The sequence below is a fragment of the Seriola aureovittata genome, chromosome 22 (genome assembly GCF_021018895.1).
Source record: "Seriola aureovittata isolate HTS-2021-v1 ecotype China chromosome 22, ASM2101889v1, whole genome shotgun sequence".
Classification (NCBI taxonomy): domain Eukaryota; kingdom Metazoa; phylum Chordata; class Actinopteri; order Carangiformes; family Carangidae; genus Seriola; species Seriola aureovittata.
Window position 1 is genome coordinate 4,173,888 of NC_079385.1, and position 23,373 is coordinate 4,197,260.

At 43.0% G+C, this 23,373-nt stretch overlaps 1 protein-coding gene across 12 annotated transcripts in view; it reads left to right on the top strand.

Annotated features, from left to right (window-relative positions):
• Positions 1-23,373, top strand: part of nav3 (neuron navigator 3) — a 448,944-nt gene that overhangs the window by 377,492 nt on the left and 48,079 nt on the right. For 10 of the 12 annotated variants that reach the window (XM_056367406.1, XM_056367407.1, XM_056367402.1 and 7 more), the window contains 2 exons: positions 7,150-7,560; positions 9,590-9,709. In XM_056367406.1, coding sequence (XP_056223381.1) covers positions 7,150-7,560; positions 9,590-9,709 — 531 coding nt within the window. The remainder of the gene's footprint in view (positions 1-7,149; positions 7,561-9,589; positions 9,710-23,373) is intronic. The other 2 variants (XM_056367404.1, XM_056367408.1) reach the window with 1 other exon arrangement.

The window sequence follows — 23,373 nt, forward strand, 5'->3', positions numbered from 1 at the left end:
GAAGACCCACACATGTCACGACTGAACCACTGAAAATAACAAAAAAAAAAAGAAAGAAAAATCACACACACTTCCTTTGTGATCACAGTCGGCACCAATTGTCCAAGACGCTCTCCTTGTGCATCCGTCGTCCTTGGCAAATAAAAGCGGCTCTGATTTTGAAATCTCTCACTCACCCCACACAGTTTATCACGCTGATCCAACAGGGAGATACGTCTGCGAGTATTAATGATGTTCCCTCTATTACCACGCCGCCTTCTCCTCCACATTTCCCGGATTTAATTAAAAACAGGCATCACCTTCCTCACCAGCTGGCGCACATGTGATGACATTCAGGAGTTGATGGACAACCGGCGCCTTAAAAGGCTGTCCCATCTGTGAGCCATGGGCAACGCAGACCATCTAACAACAGACAGTGTAGAGACTGCGGCTCAGGCGAAGACGAAATGATAACCACTGGTTTATGTCAGCTCCCCCGGGCAACGCTCCCCTGCTCGTCTCTCTCCTTCTCCCTCAGTCTATTATTTTGTGTGTTTTGCCCCATGTGCTGAGGAAGATGGTGGCCAGGCTGCCGACAGCCATGACAGATGGCAGTCTCTCTGTGTGTGTCTGTGCGTGTGTGTGTGTGTTTGTTTTCTATTTCTTTTTTTTCCTCGGAGGGATCTGAGCTAGACACGATCAATTCAGCGATATTGCCTTACCGCATTTAATCCAACGGGGCCCACGGGGTTGGGGTTTGAGGGTGTTTGATTGGTCTGTAGACACAATTTTCATTCACATGCATCAGACGCACAAGAATGAAAAATGTGTAAAATGCATCATACCTCCACATAAGCATCATGTACAGCGTCTGTGTGTGATTTGGAGCAGTAAGCACTGGTCTAAGATCTGCAGCAGCCCCGGTGGGATTGTGTATGGGCCACTACACAGTTTTCAACCATGACATTTAATGCAAAAAAAGAGGTAAGCTCCCGAGTGTGTGCCCGTGTCGGTGTCTATTCTGAATGTGACGATAGCTTCCGAGTATTCATGCCAATTCTGTCCGTGACAAAAGCCCGACCAGACCGTCCTAATCTGTCCCCTGGAATAAGAAATGGCTGTAATCACCATGAAGCTTTGAAGCACCTTAAGTAATTAATCACTGTTCCGCTCGAGCAGACATGACTGTCATATTCATCACTCTGTCTCTGTGTCTGCTCCCTGTGTGGGCTTCTGCCTTTGTACCTGTGTGTAACCCTGCGGCCCTGATAAGTGGCCGTTCAGACGTCAGATGGCGCCGGTCAAAACGTAAAAATACAGTTGTCGAGTCGTAGCATTTGATTTTGCTCTCGTCACAGAAACAAATAAAACAATAGGAGTCATTATGTCAGTAGTTGAGGCGGTACACACCGGTGTCTGTGGAAGAGTTCATGACCGCTCAGTAAACCAGTGAACTCGTGAAGGCGTCGCCAATGACTTCATCCTGATCATGATCCTGCTCTCATTTTCAAATTTCACTCTAAGCAGGATCAGACTCTGTCAGGAGTGAGTTATAACTTGAAGTTGTACTTAATTATGATGTTGTCAGAACTGTTAAAACAGAGCGTCATGGTATAACATTTTCAGTGAGATGTTGGACAGTTTTTTATATCTGGATCTCCATTATTTTTTCAAAGTCAAATGACCAGTTTCAACATGCATATGGGACTTCCATTTTATGCATTTTTTTTTGCACCTGCTGACATAGAATACATTCACTGAGATGTTTTTTTCCCCCATGTGTCAGTGCAGTAAGAAAGATGATCCATCTGTCCATAAAGCAGGTACATCCCCAAACAGGAAACATCCAATTCAAAGCATTGCAACTACAGTTAGTTTCTACAGTAGTGTAGCTTTTTACATCTCTGCTCACAGTGGATGCACAGAGTTTTAAATATATTACCCCAGCATCCCCAGTATCACCATTAGTTTTCCATCAGTAAACGTACGTGTCTCTGCTCCTCTCGCTCTCTCCCAGCTTGAAACTGACAGTGAAGTGCACCCTGCCTGGAAGCTGATGGCAGCTAATGTTACCTAAAATTATCGACCCAGTTGAAAAAGCCCTTCTTCAGACAGTGTGTGCGGTAAAGCTACAGTTTCAGAGGCCCTGCCATCATCCCCCTTTCTCATTGAACCGACCTTGCCACTTTGATGCCTCAGCCATAATTGCAGCTTATTTCACATCCACAGCATTCCTCGGAGACCCAGACATGTTTGGGTCCTCCACAGACAATCTGTATCGATCAGAAAAACACATTTAATTTCCCTCCGTGATTTTTTTTTTTTTTCTTTTTTTTTTTTCTTTTTTCTATCCCGACCATGAAAAATGGTATTGATTCGCTCCCGGAGTGAAAAAGAAACAGGTCCACGTGTGAAGAAGTGCTGTGATCTTAAAGGACCGACCTGGCACAGCAAACAGAGGAGGGAAATCTCTGCTCCTGGCTCCCCGTCTGCTCGGGCCCGGGGGATCCCAGTCTAGTCCCATGGGGATTCAGCAACCGCCCGATGACATTTTGAACACAATAGCTTCACTCGCTTGGATTTGTTTATTTTGTGTTTACATTTGGAGCACAGAGAGAACAGGGCCGGCTAAATTATTCATTGCTTTGGAATTGAGGAGATAGCCCCTTGGTCCTGCTCAAGTGCATGTACAGCATTCTGAGGCAGGCAACTCTTCTCTTTTCTTTTTTTTTTTTTCATTCCTAAATGTCACTGACGCTTCAATACCAAGCGATTTACAGTGATTGCATGAGTATAGTAAAAGTCCTACACAACCAAAATGATCAGTTCTTAACAGTAATGATGGGTCAGAGCCAGAGACACTTTTCAATCCCTGACAATGTGAGAGCAGTCAGAGCGGGTGGAGAAGTGACATGATTCAGCTGCAGGAAGGTAATATGAGGCACTTCTTGACAAGATGAGTTTTCAGTCTATGATGGGAGATGGAAAGTGACTGAGCTGTTCTTGTGTGTGAAACATGGTTGTGTTTTGGGGGGTGGGGGTGGGGGTGGGGACTCTTCTCAGGGTCCAGATTGAAGATCAGTGCTGTGATGGCAGTGAGCGATTTCTCTGAATATCTCTCAAACTACTCGGGTTTTAACCTCTGCCAGTAGCGATGTCAGCCTCAATCCTACTGTGCATACACAAGCATGTGTGCAAAATGTATACACAGATACACACACAGAGAGACACGCGCACACAGAACAAGGAAGCAGCTCTCCTTGGAAATGTTAGATACATGCCAGCGTCTTCATCCTCAAAGGCCAGAGAGCAATGACTGTGTAATCCACCAAGTGTTTGTTTGCTGAGTTACAAAGTGGAAGTGGATATAAGTTCTACAATGAGGCTGGAAAACATTGGTGTTGTGAAATACCCAGTGACGACCTGTAAACCACCTCTTACATGATAACATACATCCACCTCTGTCAATGGAGTTTTTAATGTTTTTGTATCTGTGTTTGATTCTAATGTAGCTTCAGTTTTTAACATAAATCCAGGCGATAAAATCAGAGAACAAGCTACAGCTGCTAACTCAAGGCTAGTTGAATAGATACAACAGCCCAATAACAAAATGAAAAACTACATGACATGCCAAATCAATGAATACATCCACATTAAATACATTGAGTAAACTTTTTGTAGTTTCAAAGATGCTGTCCAAGATGCAAGGTTTATGTTAATGATGATTCCACGTGTCATATATTAACCAACACAAATAGAATATAATCTTTAATGAAGGACCGTTAATACAGTGTATTACATGATATCCAATCCCAAAAGTAGCAAAAGTACTTTTTATGAATGTGTCATGCGACACTGTTCCTGTCAGTGATGACACAAACTGTTCATTGAAATATCAATGTAATGCTTACTGCAGAGTAAACTATTGAGTGTGAGGCTGAACAATTAATCAAAATATTATCAAAATCACAACATGGCTAAGTGCAATATCCAAAGCGCAGAGGCTGGTAAAATGTGTCACAACAGACCATACATGAAGTGAGAAATGCATCCCGGCCTACAAATCATACTCTCCAGACGTAGGGGAAGATGTTCGTTTGGTACAAGCCCTAACAAAAATCACATCATCATCATCATTTTCATATTTTATCTTTTAAGTGAAGATGACATGCAAAGATGACCATTCCAACTGAAACACGTATCACAATCACAACAATTACCAAAATAATGGCTATATGATGCAATACAAGCAGCAATAGCTTAGTCTGAAGATTAGTTTATGTGTGGACAGCAAATATCATCTTATGAAATAAAACTGAGAACTGACTTGAAACTTTTATGTCCTATTATAACAAAAAATTGTTACTTCAAAAGTAGACTGCAGGTTTACAGCGTTTTCATTTGACATACAACCTAAGCTCTTGTTATCACTTTTAACTGACTCTGCTCCTACTTTTTCCTGCAGTCGAGACTCGGATCTGTGGTTACTGACAGGATCAATCACCAAACTTAAAGGTGCTGTCTGTAAATTCTCTCCACTAGTGAACGTGGTTTCTTGCCAGGATCGGAGTCACATTTTAACAAGATTGTTGAACTAACCTCCACAAGAAGAAGTGCATGTTAAACTGTTAAAGTCTCAGACCTCATTAGCAGCTGCAGGAGAAAGTTCCAGTGTATTTTTATCTAGCACTGCTCAGCAATAAACAATTCCCTGCTGTCAACATGGATTCAGATCCCTCTCCTGCTGAGCTCTCGGCTAAACACTAAACAGTCTCCCTCTGTTAGGATTTATTCTGGTTTTGGTTCGGCTTCATACCAGATAGTCTAGTGAAGCAGGGCTCCTCAAAGCCCAGCAGGGTTTATGGGAAATGTGGTCTTCATTTTGAGAAACAGTAATATTCGCGTCTGTTCCTACTGTTTGTGGTAGGTGTATGGAATACCTCAGTACCTTTCCTCTACTCGCTGCTCAGCCATATTCTTGGTTTCCATGCTTATTTATCTGGACACCTACACACACACAGACACACAGTTTCTCTCAGTTTATCTGTCTCTCTCCTTTTTTTTCTCTCTGCTGCCTGGAGATAAAGATAAGCTGATTTAGCAAGCTACATTGTGTCTGAATGGTTAAATGATTTTGATTTCTATACCGTAGCAAATTGATTTCTGCATTTCCATATTCGGCTGCGATCGCTCGTCAGATAAGCAGTTGTTTTTTTTCATTTGGCGCCTCTGCACTCTAACATGGCTTTATTGTGTGTGTGTGTGTGTGTGTGTGTGTGTGTGTGTGTGTGTGTGTGTGTGTGTGTGTGTGTGTGTGTGTGTGTGTGTTGATCTCAGGAGGTGTTGATAGAGATGTGTTGTGAATATGTCTGGCATCGCTGCCCCCTCTCATGTCAGCACTTAGGGCTGCAGTGTTCTGCCCTCTCTCTCTCTCTCTCTCTCACACACACACACGCACACAAGCCTGCTCTCTCACACCTCTCTCACTGCTATCTGTGAGACATTGCTTTAAGATGTCATTGCTTTTGTCATCTAATGGAGGAGGGTTGGTGTACAGCGACAGGCGTGCCTCATCCCAAATATCCAGCTCCTCCATTTCACCTGCATCATCTGCTCCTGTCACTTTCTCCTTTAGTTTTAGTCTTTATTAAAACCAAACAATTGAAGCCCTAATCCTATTTACACATTTCCTATATGTGTTAGTCCGGTTTCCATGGCAATATATTAGTATATATTATGCAACACACCATTATTTTGTTTACACAGGGATATTTGTGACTAGAAAGCACATTAGAAGCTTATACTAATGGACAAAAGCCAGAGCAGCTGCGGTTTTATATCTGTCTCTCGTCATGTGAATGCAGTGCACTCTTCCACCCAGCAGAGAGAGCTCAAGCTGGGTACCACCGCTGCCGCGCTCTGCTCTCTGTGTCCACATGCATCAAGCTGCAAGGCTTGGTGTGTGAGTGGTCATGTGTATGTCATTTCTACAGTTGTTGTCGCTGACTCACCTGCAGCACTTAGGAATTGATCCCACTATTTGGGATTTCACTTCCTGGTCTTGCAAAAAAAAAAAAAAAAAAGATCTGGCAAGATGAAAGCCAAGTGTTTCAGTTGACATTTTCAGATTCTTCTCCAGCGTTCGAGAAAAAAATGTCTTCATTGTTTGTTGTATAGCTAACGGAGGATAAGTCAAGATAGTGAGTCAGTCCCCTTTGTCTCCCTCCATCAAGTTTCCTTCCTCGTCTTTCCTTTCCTCCCTCTATCCCACAAGACCTCTCTCACTCGCTCTCACTCTCTCTCTTTCTCTCTAGATGCATTTTCATCTATCCAATGACGCAGTTCAATAAAGATTTATCATTCAGCTTTTGTGTGAAGCTCTAAAGCTTTTTAACAGAGGCTACATATGTTTGTGATGTCACATGAGTCATAGTGGAGGTTTTATTAAACATTTCCTGAGAGATCACTGAAATCCATTAATGTAGTCAAACCAAACAGCTGTTGTTGTGAAGCCATTCTTTTAGTTTTTGTTCTTATATACTGTAACACTGTAAAGAACACTCAACATTAACATGTCCACTTTTTAATTCATTTTCTGATAAACAGGAGTTTTATTTATTTGTTTCAACTGTGCTGATGCAAATACATCTCATTCAGATTTTATTTCCTATGACATTTCAAAAGTTTGCGTGTAACTCACTTGATAGTTGTATGGAAACATAGCTGTCTCCTCCCTCCCTCTGTTTCTATGTGATGTACCGTGATGGTCTGACAGATTCTCACGGGAGCCTTCACTCTCTTCTCCTCTCCCCCTTCAAGTCAACACAGTGGAAGAAACAGCACTTTAGAAAGGTCACACACACACACTGACACGCACACACACACACACACATAAAGTAAAGTTAGAGGAACCAGTGTGTGATTTGAAGGGAGTGGCACCTCTCTTCTGAAAATATGACTGATCTTTTCACCTGGATGATTTGCCCTTCGCACAGGAGTGCGCTTGATACGATGACTTCAGTGTCCCCTATTTGTGCATTTGGTCTATTTGAGGCACTTTACTAACGACCCTCTGTGCTGAGCCTTTAATGGTTTGCAACTGTCATTTGTTTCATGTCAAGAGTCAGAATTAATTCCCTTATTCTGTTTTTCTTTCCCGTGTCTCCACAGTACGCTAGAAACAACCTTCGACACCACAGTAACCACTGAGGTCAATGGGCGGAGTCTCCCAGCCCTCACCGCACGCTCCTCCCCCATGGCCTGGCGTCTGGGCCCAACACAAACCCCGCGTCTCCAGGCAGGCGATGCCCCCTCAATGCCCAGCAGCTATGCTGCGCCCAGGGCGAGCTCGACAAGCGCCGGCACCACCACAGGGCGCTACAGTGGGCATTCGGACCCCACCAGGTTTGTGTACAGTGCCCCCCTGAGGCGAGCGGCAGCAGGGGCGAGGGGGGCGGAGCAGGGGGAGAAGGGAGGAGGAGGAGGAGGGCTGGAAGGAGGGAAGCAGATGGAGGTGGCAGGGTACATGAGTGATGGGGACATCCTAGGGAAGAACGGCCGGATGGATGAGCTCACCAGCGGGTAGGAAGAGCATGTTAGCCTCCTCTGACACACTGACTAATTCCAAGGTGCTGCTTTAACAACACAATCAATACTGCTTTTGAAATGATAAATTAGAAGTATATTCACATATAAAACCGAACTTAACTAACGGATGTAAACTAACTTTCAACAGCATATCAAGCAATAAAACATTCTGTATTGTCTAAAACAATCATAGTTTATCACAGCTTGTAAAGAATGAATAATAGGGGGAAGCCGCTATCATGGCTCTTTTAACTAAAGGCAAATTTGAAGAGCCTGGAAGCCTGAAGCTGATTTCCCAGGCAACCTCAAGGTGATGACAAGATTTCAAGTCACTCCAGGCCAAGAAATACAAAACCTCTATCAAACAACATTTTTTGTGTTTTTTACACTTTTATTTTTTAGTTATTATTTGGATTAAACAAATGAAATGTAATGTGTTACTTAGTGAGCTGGTAGGTGGATGTTGTTATCTTTGGACAGACACAGGTGAACTGTTTCCCCTGTTTCCCGCCTTATGCTAAGCTAAGATAACTGATAGCTAGTTACAGACATCAGAGTGGTATTGATCTACTCTTCTCAATGTATTTTTCAAACTGGTGAACTATTGCTTTAAATGAGAAGCATCAGTTTGAGTGATTGCATTTTCCAAACTAGTGTTTTAGAAATAGGTGAGCCATTTTATTGATACTTCAGTCACCGGCTGAAGGTTTCTGTGTGTAGCTGTAAATTCTGTGAACTGGTTATGAACTCTGCAACGCAATAGACTGTATCTCGTATTCTCAGATCACACCACAAAATGTACCGACCAGTTTCATTTGTTATATGGATCTTTTAGCTTTGCACGCTGCCTAAAACTTGATTAAAACTAGCGTTAGCATTAGCTTTAGAGAGATTAAAATGATTTGATTTGGTTGAGGTTAGGGTATTCATGATGACATCTATCATAATAGGACTTCCTGTGTGCATGTTTCTTTGCCTTTCTATTCATCGAACACAATTACATTACATTTAACATTTAACCCACAACTCATGCTGATGACATTTTTTTTTAGGGCCACTATGTTAGTGTATATTAATCCCATAACTTTGCTTTGATGTCTAAAACATAGGATGCCAGCTTTAATATACAGGCTGGCCTTCTTCATCATTTTTACACACAAAAATGCCACTTTAAAGGCCTTTTGTTATTGGAAGCTTCAACTGACACATTTCTGTTCATGGTTAGCTGGGTATTCACACAGTTGCCAAGGCCTCGCCAATTTGTCTCCGTGCATCAATACAAATAGCCTGCTGACATCCACCAAGGCCAATCATCGGTTTACCATGGCGTGAGAGGAAAGGTTCGCATAATGCATTTACATGAACCTTGAGGGCCACTGACAGATTACCTGAATGAAGAAAGATACGTCCGTTTCTTCCACAAAACATCTTTTGTCCTTCATTCACTCAGTTTCAATAAAAGTAATTTCGCCTTCCACACGCGCGCACACACACTAAACAAACACACACTCCCAGTTGGCATCCATGCACTTAAGAGTTTTTTTTGTGGTGCGGGGGTGGGGGGAGGGGTGGGGGCAGGGAATACCACGAAGGGCAGTTAAGCGAGAGTGATGGAGCAAAGCATCCGCAGGATTAAAGACGTGTCAGAACAGAAATTGTAACAACACGTCGGGAGGGAAAGGTGATTAGCTGAATTATTAGCTTAATTAGCTCAACACTAATGATTCCCGTGTCCTATCAGCCGTGTCTGATAGCTATCTGGCTGCAGCCTCCAACTCCTACCACTTCCTCACTGCCACATACACATCCACACATGCACAAACGCAAAGTGACTTTTTTTTTTGGTGAGTTCATAAAACAATGTTCATAAATCAGATTCTCCCTCAATCAAACAAGTCAGTCTTCTCTCTAGTTTAGTTGAAATCATTTGTTGCTTTCCGTTATTAAAAAAAATATTGAATAACTCCTTTGTGCCAAACTGAGGTCGGACATCGACTTGCTCTAATTAATTTTCCTCTCACAGATACCTTACAGACGGCGGTCTCCATCTGTATGCACGGAACACAGGCCGAGCTTCAGACACGGCGTCTTCACGAGAAATATCCCAGAGAGGGAGCAAAGAGATGCAGGGCGACATAGACAGGTAAGGATGGAGTCTGCCAATCATACAGTCCTGTGTGTGTGTGTGTGTGTGTGTGTGTGTGTGTGTGTGTGTGTGTGTGTGTGTGTGCGTGCGTGCGTGCGTGCGTGCGTGCGTGCGTGCGTGCGTGCGTGCGTGCGTGTGTGTGGACCACACCCAGGTCCAGCTGCGGTTTTCCCAAGGACACACTGAGTGGATGAAAGCACATTGTTAGATATTCAAATTCGCTGCATTACATTTCCACTTTTCACTTTTGGCGTTCAGCTGATGTTCCTCCTCAGTGCACGTTGCAACGGGGGTTCAACGCTACAAGCTTCAGTAACTCTGCTGGTTGTCAATCACTTTCAGCCACAGCCAAGTGGATGTTTGCAAGGGCAAACCCACCAGACTGTGCTATGCAGCCAGTGATGCGTGTGCGTGAGAAAAGCGGTACGGCGCGGTGAGAGTGGCAGGAAGGTTGAAAACGTATCAGCCTTATCAAGCAGAAACTGCAGGCACATCCTCTTAGAGCCAATTGAATGGAGTTGACGTAATGCTCGCTAAAGCATTCACCTTTATGACAGCTACCTGGGTAGCAACTTAGCATGCAAACAGGCAGAAGTAATCAGAACAAACTGGTACATTAGTTCCGCTAATAGAGCGAAACAGTTATCTAGATCTAAACATGTTGTTTCTTTGTAATGAACTATATGAATGTTGTCGGGTTTAGTTCATATTATTAATTTGCAAATATCGCCACAGTGTGAAAACTTTCTTACTACACTGCGCATAGAGGATTATATGAATATATATATATATATATATATATATATATATATATATCATACTCTGTATAAAAGGAACCAATCATAAAGTGAACAGGGGCTAATACCCAGGTGTCATAATCTCATTTATTTCAGTAAAAGCATACACAACATGATAATTGCAATGGGTGAAAAAACTGAATGGTCCCAAAACATCAGTCCAAACATTAATCCAATAGGCAAGTGACACAATCAGGAATGAAAGATAAATGAAAATAATAGCAGAGTAGACTAACCAGCCTTTCAGGAAAAACAAGTACTAAACATATTTTAGGAGCAACTGCTGCTTTAAGTTCTTTTTAAAAACAAACAAACATTGTGTTAAAGCTCATTCCACTCCTGTGGACCTCTGCAGACCACACTAACCCTCGTACATTTAAGTTTATGTCAGCCTTTATTCATATAGTGTTAGGAGAAGAAGTTGGAGATGAGGAAAAATATAAACTTGTAACAGTATCCGCTCTGCACAAGTGGTGTCTAGTTTGCTCATCATAGGTTTGAGCAGTAAAAGAATAATGAAAAAACAAAAAGCCTCAAACAGAAAGGCGTGAATAAGTTCATGTCCTTCAGAGGTGATAGTCAGGGCACCCCACCCCACCCCACCCTGCTGCAGGGACATCCGAGACTAAATGAGGTGAAAAGGACAGACGCTGTATCGATTTGAAGCTGTCAAGCTAAGATTGTGACGACGGGCCTTCAGAGAGGCTGCTGGGAATCGACTGATGCACTGACATTTCCCAGTGTCGCAACTTCAACGTCTGCCAAGATTTTAATGAGTGGTAGTGTTTAGAGGAGTGGGAGGCCTGGAGGAAAAAAAAAAAGCAATCAGATATGGCTCTCAAGAGTTGGCTTTTGTCGTGGCGCTTTAAATTAAGTTCTGATAGAGACACTCCAAGACAAGCTGACAGCATGCAACTCCTGCTAACTCTAAAAAATGATTATAAAGCCTCATTATTTTTGGTTGCATATTAAGATTGTTATGTGGCGAGTTTTAGGATTCTGCTCAAGGAAAAGCTAAATGTGCTAAATGTGCATGTGGTTACATAAGGCACATTCAGACAGAGTGAAGTCAGACTTGCCTCCTGCTGTGTGTGTGTGTCTTTGTTTTTGCTGCCCGTCCACATAATCCAATTGTTTCACAGCTCAGACGATCCCTCTGCTTCTGGCGTGTGTGCTCGGTGTCACTCGCATGTTTGTCACACCAGTCGAGCCGGTCAGCCAGCGGTGAGGGCCGGTCATATCTGTGACCGGTCGAGCGTCAGAACATGCTAGACCTGACCGCACGTTCAGGACAGGCGATTAACCTGCCCCCACCATCACCCCCGTCAATCAGTCTCAAGCTGATCTGCCTTGTCGACAGTTTGACACTCAGGCAAAGGAAAAGATGGGATGAGAATAAGTATGAACCCTGTGAACTGTCGCTTCCATTTGCCAAGTCTCAGCTTCACCCTGCATGTGTTTTATCTCAGTATTTTAATATTTTTTGCCCAAAGTATCTCTCACCTTGCTTTGACATAAATCCCCGAAATTGCAGCTTTTCTCAGCTAAAGTCTGTGTTAGCGCTCTGGGCCTCAGGGGCGATGAGGAAATATTGATGCATGCTTCCCCTTAAGATGCCTGCAGGCAACCGACTCCCAGTAGGATCAGGATCTCAACTCTGGAACCTTGTTTTCCTTCCTTCCTTTCCTTCCTCTTTTTCCCTTACAAAACTGTATGACTGTATACACACACACACACACACACACACACGCACGCACGCGCACGCTTCCCCCTGCCTCCCTCTGACATGTGTGATTGTCAGAAGCCGAGCTGTCACTTCCCACTGACACACAACAAAGCTCAGGGGGAAAATTCATTTCCGAAGCGATTGCTCACTGGGCTTCACACCTCAGCCCGGCTTTAGCTCCATCTGTGGGACAGGATCTGGCCTCATTGATCCCTTCCTTCTTCATCCCAAAGCGTTCGTCTTCTTTTTCACACAACACCCTGACTTTGAGTGAAATGAGTAGCGGATAAGGCCCAAGTTCAAACTGACTTTGAATGACTTCAAGGAACGATAAATACAAGCAAAGCATTTATTCTGAGGCTGTGAGAGAGTCAGATTTAAATTGTCTAGTTTCTCTTTCCCCTGATGCCCCTCAGATTTTTCATATTTAGCTGTTCAACACATTTTTCAGTTGCCTCTGTAGCTGGCAGGTAGAGCTGCAGTCTCTTTTTTCCTCGCACGTCTGCTTTATTTTTGTTCCCTTATCCAAGTTTGGCTTCCTTTTCAACCATTGGAAGATACAGGCAACACTGCAGTAAGTAACTGATTATTCCCTCATTCCCTATGTCTCATTTAAATGTAAATTTCCTACAATATCTTCAACCAGACGGTGAACCTGTTGCACTTGGTTGTGGATTATCAGAGGTTTTTCTAATCAAGGAAAAAAGACACACCCTTACTGTCTCGTGGCCACATTGCATTCTGGGGTGCGTTTCACAAAGATAGGCTTTGACTGTGGCTTAGGTCAAACTAATAGACTTCCTGTGTGAAAAATTGCAGCTGACCACTGAACAAGCACGTCAAAACCATTCATTCTCTCTTCACTCCAGCAGATGATGTTTTTGCCCTCTGGAAGAATTCAGCAGCTACGACGTCATTTTACTGTGAAAATCCAGCAAAGAGTGTAACAATAGCAAAAGTAGCATAAAGTCTGAGACCTGCAGCAGAGCTGAGAGAGGCTGTGGCTTCTCTATCTCTACAAACTCATTTCTTGCTCCACAACGTTGTTACCAACCCATAAATTATGAGCCATGTTTTGCTCTTATGTGTCAGCGCTGGTCAGCAGGTTGTAGCTGCAGTTGTATGGTGGTTAACTTTTTAGGCTTAAAACGAGTCCGTATTGATTTTTGTTTAAGTGTCTAACTTGTTGTTGCTGGTTGTTGTGAGAATGGCTTGCTGTGCAGTGACAGGTCCTTGTGGTCTTCTTGTCTTTGTATATGTAGCGTCTAATACCAACCAACTCTTCAAAGACTGAAGTCTGACTCCCTCAACAATGTGTCATAAGTTTTTAGTCCCACACTATTAGATTTTGTAAAGACTGGGGATCTTGCAGGATCAAGACGAGTTTCATTTGAGATCATTTCCCATCATGCTCCTGGTGGAAATTTAAAGAATTTTCCAGTCTTTTTTGCTCTTTTAAATAGTTGAATATCATTATTATTACAATAATGACAATCATCATAATTATTATTTATATTATTATTATTACATAAAGTTAGGAGCTCAACACTATAATTGTCATGATTTGCCCCTTGGACTTTTATTTGGGATTTTCTGTTTTATTTTAAAATTATTTTCCTTATGCTCAATCACCATTGCCTCCCTCATGTATTTAATGCCAGCCTCACACCAAACGACTTGCTTTCTTGCGCCACCCCAGAGTCTCCCTCCATGCTCACCATCGTCTCAGTTCGCTGCTTCCTGTTTTCTGTCACTGAATGTCGCTATGAGCCAAGACTGAAAAAGTATGATTATATTAAATACCTTTGATTTGACTTTAAGCAAAACTTTATTCTGACGCTGGAAATTCGTCAGTGACGGGTAAAGGTACATACTACATACTTGGATAATTGATTGATCCATGCAACAACTGTGGATGAATAGAAACATCTGTAATGGCTATTATTCTATATACATACTGTATAACAGCCTCTTCATAAAACTTCCTTTCTGCAGAAAGTTTAGTTTGCTGTTTTTTTTTCTCTGGCGACTGGACACAGTGACAGAAGTGAGTCTGTTTTTGGGTGATGGCTGGATATCAAGTGTAATTTGGGACAAATTATTTGGAAAGAAATACTGAGCATCAACGTGTTCCACTCCTTTTGTCTTCCCTTCTTGTGGATTTCTTCTTGTTGAGAAATCCAAAACAATAATTGAGGTTATACAATACACACATGCATCAACACACACACACACACACACACACACACACTCGCACAAGCAGACATCCCTCACTCAGTTCTCCTGGCTGGCTGGCAGTGGTAGAGAGAGTTCCTGGGAGGCAGAGAGCGGGGAGTCGGTCTGTGTACACAAACTGAGCTCCCATGAGGCTCGTTATGCTTCGTGCTTTCCTCCGTCCATGCCGACTCCCCCGGCTGCCTCCCACAGCAGCTTTATCCCCAACCAGCACAGCCCCCGAGGAAGTTCATCTAAATGACTCATCAGATGGAGACTCAGCAGGTGACTGGGCCCATCTGGGGCCAGAACATTGTGCTGCAGTGAACCCGACTGCTCCATGCGCGCTCCATGTGACTACAGGCGGCGCGAGATGCCGCATGCTCATCTCCGTGTCTCTATCAGATCAGCGTCGCGGGTGTCCCTGGTTTGCTCTGCTGGACAGGGAAGTCGTGCGTCATGTTTCCGGAGGTGGTTGGCTTGGAAGGGAAAGTCAAGATTTAGATTTGAGTTCCTTCATTATCACTGTGAGGCCTTTTTACCACAGAGTATTCAGCAAAACTAAGTGTGACAAGATGCAGAAATAAGCACAGTGTCAAATACTCAGTTACCTTTGAAGGTGTTTTGTTCATTCGCGCCAAGAACTGACCATCTGCCCCAAAGCAGCTGAACAACAGAGGCTCAGATCCCTCTTCTAATCAGTCTGTTTCAAAACAATGGTGAATTCAGCCTTGGCTAAAAGCCCCCGTGCTAAAAATACCCTCCTGTCATGCAACATAGATGAGTGCATGCTCGTGGCTTTACTGTCAAGAAAAGACGCCCAAGGAGAATGTTTTGACACAGGCTCCCCGTTCTCAGCAGAGACATGAATAAGTAACATGGCCTTGCTTTTAGCATCCTGGTGTGTGTGATTGTGTGATTGTGTGTGTGTGTGTGTGTGTGGGCACCGTCTCTCTCTCTCTCTCTCACCCTCCTGCTTGAAGGCTGGACTGTGGCAGCTGGCTCTGCATTTTTTTTTTTTTTTTGGTTGTTTGAAGCGTTGGGGGATTGGAGACAAGTTTGCGTTTGAATGTGTGCCGTGTTGTGGTTGTGTTGTCCACGCTTGACGAACAGAGGGTTTGCTTGTGCACTTGTCCCGGACTACATTTTAAGGCTGTGTGTGTGTGTGTGCGTGTGCGTGTGCGTGCGTGTGCGTGTGTGTGTGTGTGTGTGTTTCTGAGCGGCAGCGTCCCGGCTGTCACTCTGCAGTGCGGTGACAGTACGTGGAGAAGCTGCACGACTCGTCAGTGCTGCCGTAAGCAGCAAAGGAGATTTGGAGGAGACGGTTTTTAACCATCAATGACAAAGCCAGTCGTTATATAAGTTTCTGTGTAGCTCATCTCTGCCGGGGGCGCCTCTCAGGAAGAAAACATCCTCCACCTGAAACTGCAGCGCTTCAACGTTGCTGTTCTCTAGCTTTCTGAAGTTTTCTGGCACTTGTCAGTCTCTTTCTGTTTGTCAGACATTCGTCCTTTTTCTGGGTCTTAACGAAGAGCACACAGGCACACAAACTTAGCTGACTCTGATGGTAATTGGAAGAAGTTTTTATCACAGATTTGAGTACCCAGCTGTGTCTGCCTCTTGTGTGTGTGTTTGTGTGTGTGTTCATGCAAATGCGTGTCCTCCCCTTGTGCAGGTGCTTGCATACACACACTTCCTCTTAAATGCAGACAAATTGCGGCCTCACACAAACACACACTAATGAGCCATCCACTCATTGAGAGGAGCTCAAAGGAAAGTTTCCATGTTTTGGACGCTGAGTTTTCCTCCTCTTTCTTATTGTCTGGCATTGACTCAGCTATGTCTTCCACTCTGGATGCTGCTCTCTCTATTTATAATTAATCTGAATATTTCTCACACGTTCCTCCAGGGGAAGCTTGGTATCCTCATTAATTACTGTACTCACTGAATTAATAAGTGAAGTCAAGTAGTTACAGAACGGGCAGTGATGAAATAAAAAGACATCCTGCCCTACTTCAAATTTTCTGAATGTAAGGTTTGGATCCAATGAACCCTGTCACACCTCTGAAGATGTCGATACTGAAATGAATGAGGTTATATTTTCCCCTCCAAGCCTGTAATGTGCACAGGAGCTCTTTCACCGTGTGAGCCAGTTTAGCAGAAACATGCACCCGTTTTGGTCCAAATTTAGCCCCAGAAAGAATCCTCATTTTTATCCATATTTTTACACAACATCAGTATCACCTTGTAAAAATGTCTCTTTTGTGTTTCTATCGTGCACAGATAAAAAGTGACTTCAACCGAAACTTCAAATGTTACATATCAGGATGTCTAGTAGAATTCTTCTTTTTGATATCTGTGTCTTTATGTTTCACTTAGTGGATCAGGTCTGACTCTTCTCTGCTCTATTACTTTATTCTATTGTGCTTCCTCTTCCTTCACTGAGCCTGAGTGAAGCCGCTCTCAGCACGATGATCTTTAGGCCATATGCCCTTTGACAGTGAACCCACCGCTCTGTCTGTCAGGGGCAGGTTATGACTGAGAGGTGAAGGACAGCCTGGTCATCACTGTCTTTCTAGAGGATTATTGCAGCATAGATTTTGGAGATATTATCACAAAAACTGCAAATAATGAGACCATAATTATGTAGCCTGTAGCTGCCTCTTCATTATATTTTATAGTGTAATCCAACAGAAATGAACTTCTGTAAAACGTAATAAGCACCACAGAATTACTCCCAGTTCCATTACACTGATGTGAATTATCCAGTTTAACATTTTAAAAACAATTTAACACATTACAGTAGTGAACTTTCTGTCATGTAGTGAGGTTTCATTTGTCTCTGGACACGTGTTGGTTTAAAAGCCATGTGCTTAAACACTAGTTTTTTGGGGGTTTTTTGTATCACTCATCTGTATTGATTTTGACCTTCAAGTCTCCCTCCCTCACTCCCTCCTAAGCCCCCACCCATGAACCGATTGCCATTAGTGTCCATGAAAACAGCAAAATGATGACGATAAGCAAACTAACTTATACCAATGTGTTTGCATGCACACCTACATCCCGTACATCAAAAGAAAGAAAAAAGGTTGGGGGTACAGTATCACTTGGTTAATTCCAAATTTAAGAAATCAGGTATTGATTCAAAAAAATTTGAGGAAATGAAATGAAATGAAGAATTTGCCTTTTTTTGTTTAATCGTGTATGTAAGTCTTTCAGTCGCTATGCAGGAAGAAAGTGTGTTAATCTAAAGGATTAAAGATGGACCACAAACACTTTTCCAATGTGTAGCTGCAAGACATTTGCTTGTAATAGGCAGAGGTTAACCAGCTTCCTGTCATGAGTTCTTAGGGACAAGGCTAAGGCCAAGAATACACATTTCTGGGAGTAGAGGTATTTCTTTGTAGATGATGTTGGAAATTGTGTCCATTATTCTTTTCGAAAAGTGGACTGACTGTGAAGCTACAGTTACCATAACGACTTCCTGACTCTGTCAAAGGTAGAAATCTGCCAACAGCCCCTGTAAAGCTCACTGTTAAACAAATAAACAGTGGGGCTGTTGAGGTGAACTTTGTTACCTTTGGCCAGAGCCTGACCAGCTGCTACCAGCTGTTTCCAGTCTTTATGTTAAGCTAAACTAACAGGCTGCTAACTCTAGCTTCATATTTAACAGACAGAGAGGTGGTGTTGATCTTCTCATCTAACTCTCGGCAAGAAAGCAAATTAGCATGTTTCCCAAAATGTTGAAATTATTTCTTAAAATGTTCAAATGAAAATGAGAATTTTGAAAAGAGACTGATGAACCAATTTGTGAATTTTTAATAAGGAACCAGTAGCAGCCACTGTTGAATAATAATTGACAAGATATTGAATTTTAGAAGTCTCTTGATTAAAGATGCTGTCAGGTTCACAGAGACACACACACACACACACTCACACACACACACACAGACGGCAGCAGACTCACACCGGAGATGTCTCAGTCCAAGAGGCGATCTGTTCACTTGGCCTCATCAGGTTGGGTGACAAAGCTGAAGGGCTAACGCTGGGTGAGGTCAGACCTGTCTGTCTGATGACGTTTGATGACAGGTCCCATATGGTCAAGTCACCATCAGCTCACATGGGTCATCTCAGCCCCCATACCTGCCAGGGAAGACTGTACAAAAATGTTGAGGTTGTGGAGAGTGGCTGAACCTTCTGTTTAGATTTTGAATGAACTGAGTCGGAACAGTTTGTTTCACCGTAGTTTAAACATTGTTATTCTTATGTCCTAATAAGAAGATGAATATGATTTGGATCAGACGATGCTGAGGCCCGGTATGTTGGGCAGCAGATGTCTGACTTTCTGTTATCACTAAATCAATTACATGAAAAGTTGGAAAGACGAAGGCTACCATCAAATATAATGGGAGAAATTAAAGACCCTCTCCTGCTCTCCCCCTAAAAAACTCAGATGACCCCTCAGAAGAGAAGAATTTTTTTCAATTCTTACAGAATAGAGGAAAAGTTAAATTATTAAGAAAGCTTTCAGAAGCTAGTTCTTCCATGATAGAAATAGAAATGTTACACACATTGTGGACATGAACAGCAACAGCCCCAGTTCAGGAACCTTCACATTCCCTCATTCATCTCCATATTTCTTATTACTGCCTATATATAGGCTTCTTTACACCTTTTGTTCATGCAAATTGTCCCATAGTCACAGGTCACAGGTCTCAGGTCTGACTCTATGTGTGACTTATGGGAAATGGTTTAACCCATAATGAGGACTCACCTTAAGGTGACTCAGAGGGGACATAAGAAGGTAATAAGCGATTTATATCCCTCCCTAGTGCATAATGTCGTTCTGAACAGGTCATATATGAAGAATGTATGTTACCCCACATTAATTCATGTGTATTGTGCAGGTCAGATTTAAATTTCCAGATTTTCCTCTTCTCCTGTGTTGTATTTGAAGTGTTGATCCATAAGAAGATATAATTGTGGTTTTAGGAACCAATGACCATCTAAATGTAGCTTTACATCTCCTCTCTCAGGATTCTCTCTGGAGCTCTAGTAACAACAGGTCAGTGAGCCAATCAGAAAAGAGGAGGCTCTGATCCTCTCTTCTGATTGGCTGACTGTTTTCTGAGTGATCCACTAAAAAATTAGCAGATTTCAGGAAAACACTCAGAGAAAAACTAAAATCTGCAAAGTTGGATGGTTGATCCAGGTGGGCGGGGCTGAAGGTTATGACTGCTTTGTTGTGACATCACAAAGTCACGGAAGTCCTGACGGCTGGTTTGAAGGCTCAGTTTCTGAATACAGGCTGTGTGCATTTCTCTGTGGACTGAGCGCTTTGATACTTTCACAGTATTAATATAGAACCTAGACCTGCTTTATAATGAATCAACACATGGACAAGCCTTTATACTGTGGGACCTTTAAAAGAAACAGAGATGGGATGTCGTGACTCATGCTAGGCTGACACTGTAAGCTTGAAGACTTAAAGGCATTACTACCTTGCATTATGTATCATGAGCAAGCCTTAAAACTCCACATGTAATGAGCAGAAGTGTGTCCATATGTAAATATGAAATAAATAGTGCTGAGTATTTGTGCGTAGGTCCAGCTGTTGCCACAGCGCTGCATTAGAATTAATGTGATGAAACATTAGAGGAGAACAGGATGGTGGCCCATTGATCTGAACAGTGCAGTGATGTAGTGCTGTATTAACGCTCTGGTGATTTAAAACTTTTAATCGAATAAGTTTGTCTAGTTAAAAGGCCGAGTGTTTACAGAGGGAGAAGCTGCAGATTTATTTGACTGATGATGCAGAGCTCATGCCCCTGAGAGTTTACTTGGATCGGGAATTCATTCCAAAGACTGAATTGTCTGCATGTTTTTATTTAAGTGCGAAGCGTCTTCTTTGTCATGCAGTTGGCAACGAGTTGTGGTGAAATGAGAAAAAAAAAAACTTAAAACAAAGCATCACAATTAGCTGTTGTTGTCATTTTAAAGGGTGTCATATGCTTGAATTGTGTGAGGGTGATTTGTTGCGAACTTGTGAAGGTATTAAAAGTCTTGGGCGCAGAGACTCTACAGTTCTGTGTTACAGTACAGCAGTGTGGCAGTAGATAATAGGATTCATGAAAGATTTGTCTGCAGCGCTGCTGATGGATCGAGTCAGGATTGGTTGTATACACTGCTAATGCAGGATAGATTTTAGGATAAAAAGACTAAAGTCCTGCTGCTACAGCTGCATCAATTCATTTGGTTGAAAATTCCCAAGGATGTGACTCCATTCATCATCTGGCAGGCCTAATGAGTTTGTAAAGATAAGGATCGACAAAGCTCCTGTTATTGCTAATTCACTTTACTGCCATGGAGACTGACTCTGCTGTGGATTATAAATATGTAATCTTGTTATGTGACGAGTGTTGTGATATAATTACAACAGTCCAATGTTTATGACGCTGTACAGAAACTGTTTTTGTTTGTGTTGCTCTTTTCTGTAAAAATGAAATCCTGAGAATTGTACTGGTTCAATCTTTTGTTTGAGATTCAGTTCAGGATACACGTACAGTTAATTGCGGCAACCCTGTCAAGTCACTGATCACTGATTCTGGACACACATCGGAGGTGGTCGGATTGTAACCTCAGCTGAGGGGGCCTGGGAGAGCTGCCACAGCGCTGCCTCTGTCTATCAAGTTGTAATACCATAATCCCAGAAAGATAAAGGACTTTCTGTGCCAGAACAGTAGACGGTGGAAGGTTTGGTGGTGAACTCTTTGCCAAATCGTCTGCCACAGAAAGCAGAGGCAGACGGCCAGGTGATCCGCTGATGCCCCGCTACCCCGCTCGTCCCCTTCTACCCCCAACCTCACCAGGGTTGGTGACCATCTGGTTCCTGTTGCCCCTCCCATAATAGCCCTTTTTCCAAAGTGTCTTATCTGCAGTATATCTGATCGCAACCATTTTTTAAAACCTTATATTATTTATGACCACTTATGTCAATACTTTTGACGCGGGATGCAACTAATATGGAGATTTTCATTACTGATGAATGTAATGGTTTTTTCTTGATATGTCAGTTTGGTCTGTAAAATGTAAAATCTTCCAGAAATCAACATGTGACGTGTGGTCACATTGTTTGTTTAAAACCCAACGACCTTCAATTGTCTATCATAGAAAATTAAGAAGAGCAGCAAATCTTAACATTTGAGAAGTAGAACCAGTTAGTTTTGGTCTTTTTTGCTTATAGATAATTAAAACAATTAATCAATTATCAAAATTGTTGCAGATTATTTGACTTTCTTTCAACTAATTGCCTTGTTGCCTTATTGTTTTGGTAGGAACATCACATATTGAAATCCTGACCAACCTTGGAAGAGAGGTTTTGTTTGTCATGAGGTAGAAAGCATGATTTAGTGAGTTTATCTCCTTCCAGGCCAGAGGAGGAAGAGGAGGAAGAGGAGGAGGAGGAGGTTGGCGGTTGAGGCGGCTGTCGGTTGTGAGCACTTATGTGGGATGTTTGTTTGCACATTTGCCAGCAGTGTACCATAGACTCGGAACAAACCCCTGCCGGGATGTATTAGCCTGCTGGAAACCCCTCGCCTCTGAACGGCTAAAGATTTTGTTGTCATCTTTGACTGCATTGCAGTGGGAAGCCTGGACGTCTTTACCGGCCCAGCCAGGCGGCGCTGACGTCCTGCTGTCTGTCATTGCTTGGCAACAGACACATTTCCAGCCCGTCCCTCCAAGGTCACTGCTCTTTGTTTTAATTGAGTTGTGCCGAGCTGAATTGGATTCCACAGTCAGTGACATTTCTGATTTTTGAAAAAAAATTTATTGTCAACATACAAAAGATTTTTCTCTTCTTGTGACACGACACCTTGAAAAAACAATCCAATACATTTTATGTGAATAAACTCCTGCTTTGCCTCACAACACAGGAGCAATTCAGCCTGTAACCAGCTCATTTGCAGCATTAGAGACTAAAGTTTGGGTGGCTAGCATGAGCAGTGAACAGATAGGTCAAGGCAAGGATAAAGCTCACACTATATGTGATCGATTTGAGATTTCTGGATATCCAGGTGACATTTACTCTCCTTCAACAAAAGCAGATCAGCAGCTGGATGTGGCTGTGAATTAATCATAAAGAATGAATGAAGCAGCTCCAACGGCTCGTCATACTCTTCTTCTCGCAGCGCTGCCCGCCATTAGGCTCTTTCGGCGGGTTGAGAGAGGAGAGTCATGAATAATGACCCAACGTGACGCTGTACGGACAGACTTTACTGAGCCACCTCACGTATTATGCATGAGATCACTTCCAGTCCGAGGCATTCGGCAAAGACGTAGGGACAGTCGGCTCGCATCCAGCAAAGCACTTCCTCTTTGATTTGGCTCGATTCTGCATTGTCATCCTCCTTTAATTAACCCCTTAGTAACCCGCCGCCTGAAAACATGTCTGATTGCCTCTGCCAGGCCCATCCTGGTGAGGAGGGGAGAGGAGACGAAGAGAAGGGAGGGGGAGCTGGCAGCAGCAGTAGGGGGTGAAAGTGGAAGAGTGAGGTAGTCCTTTATTCCTTTCTCTCTCTCGTTCCCATTTCCTCTCTGGACTCCTACTCGTCTCACAGCTTCCAGCTTCTCTGCCAGGTGGGGTTTTTGCCTCCTGTGGCAGTAGGCGCGGTTCAAACCAAAGCAAAAACACTTCTGAGACAAGACGACAGGCAGCATCCATCCCATTACAGGTGAGTTGACAGCAAAGCTAGAAACTACTCAACACACGCAACTCCTCTGTTAGGAACCTGTAGCTGATTGATGCACCTTTGTGTTTGTGTTTGCGTAGTCACGCTGTGTAATTTGCTCTGATAGCTGCTCTCTTTGTGCTCCACATCAGAGTCAAAGAGAAAAGTGAGCCCATCACCAACTTTGGCAGTGGC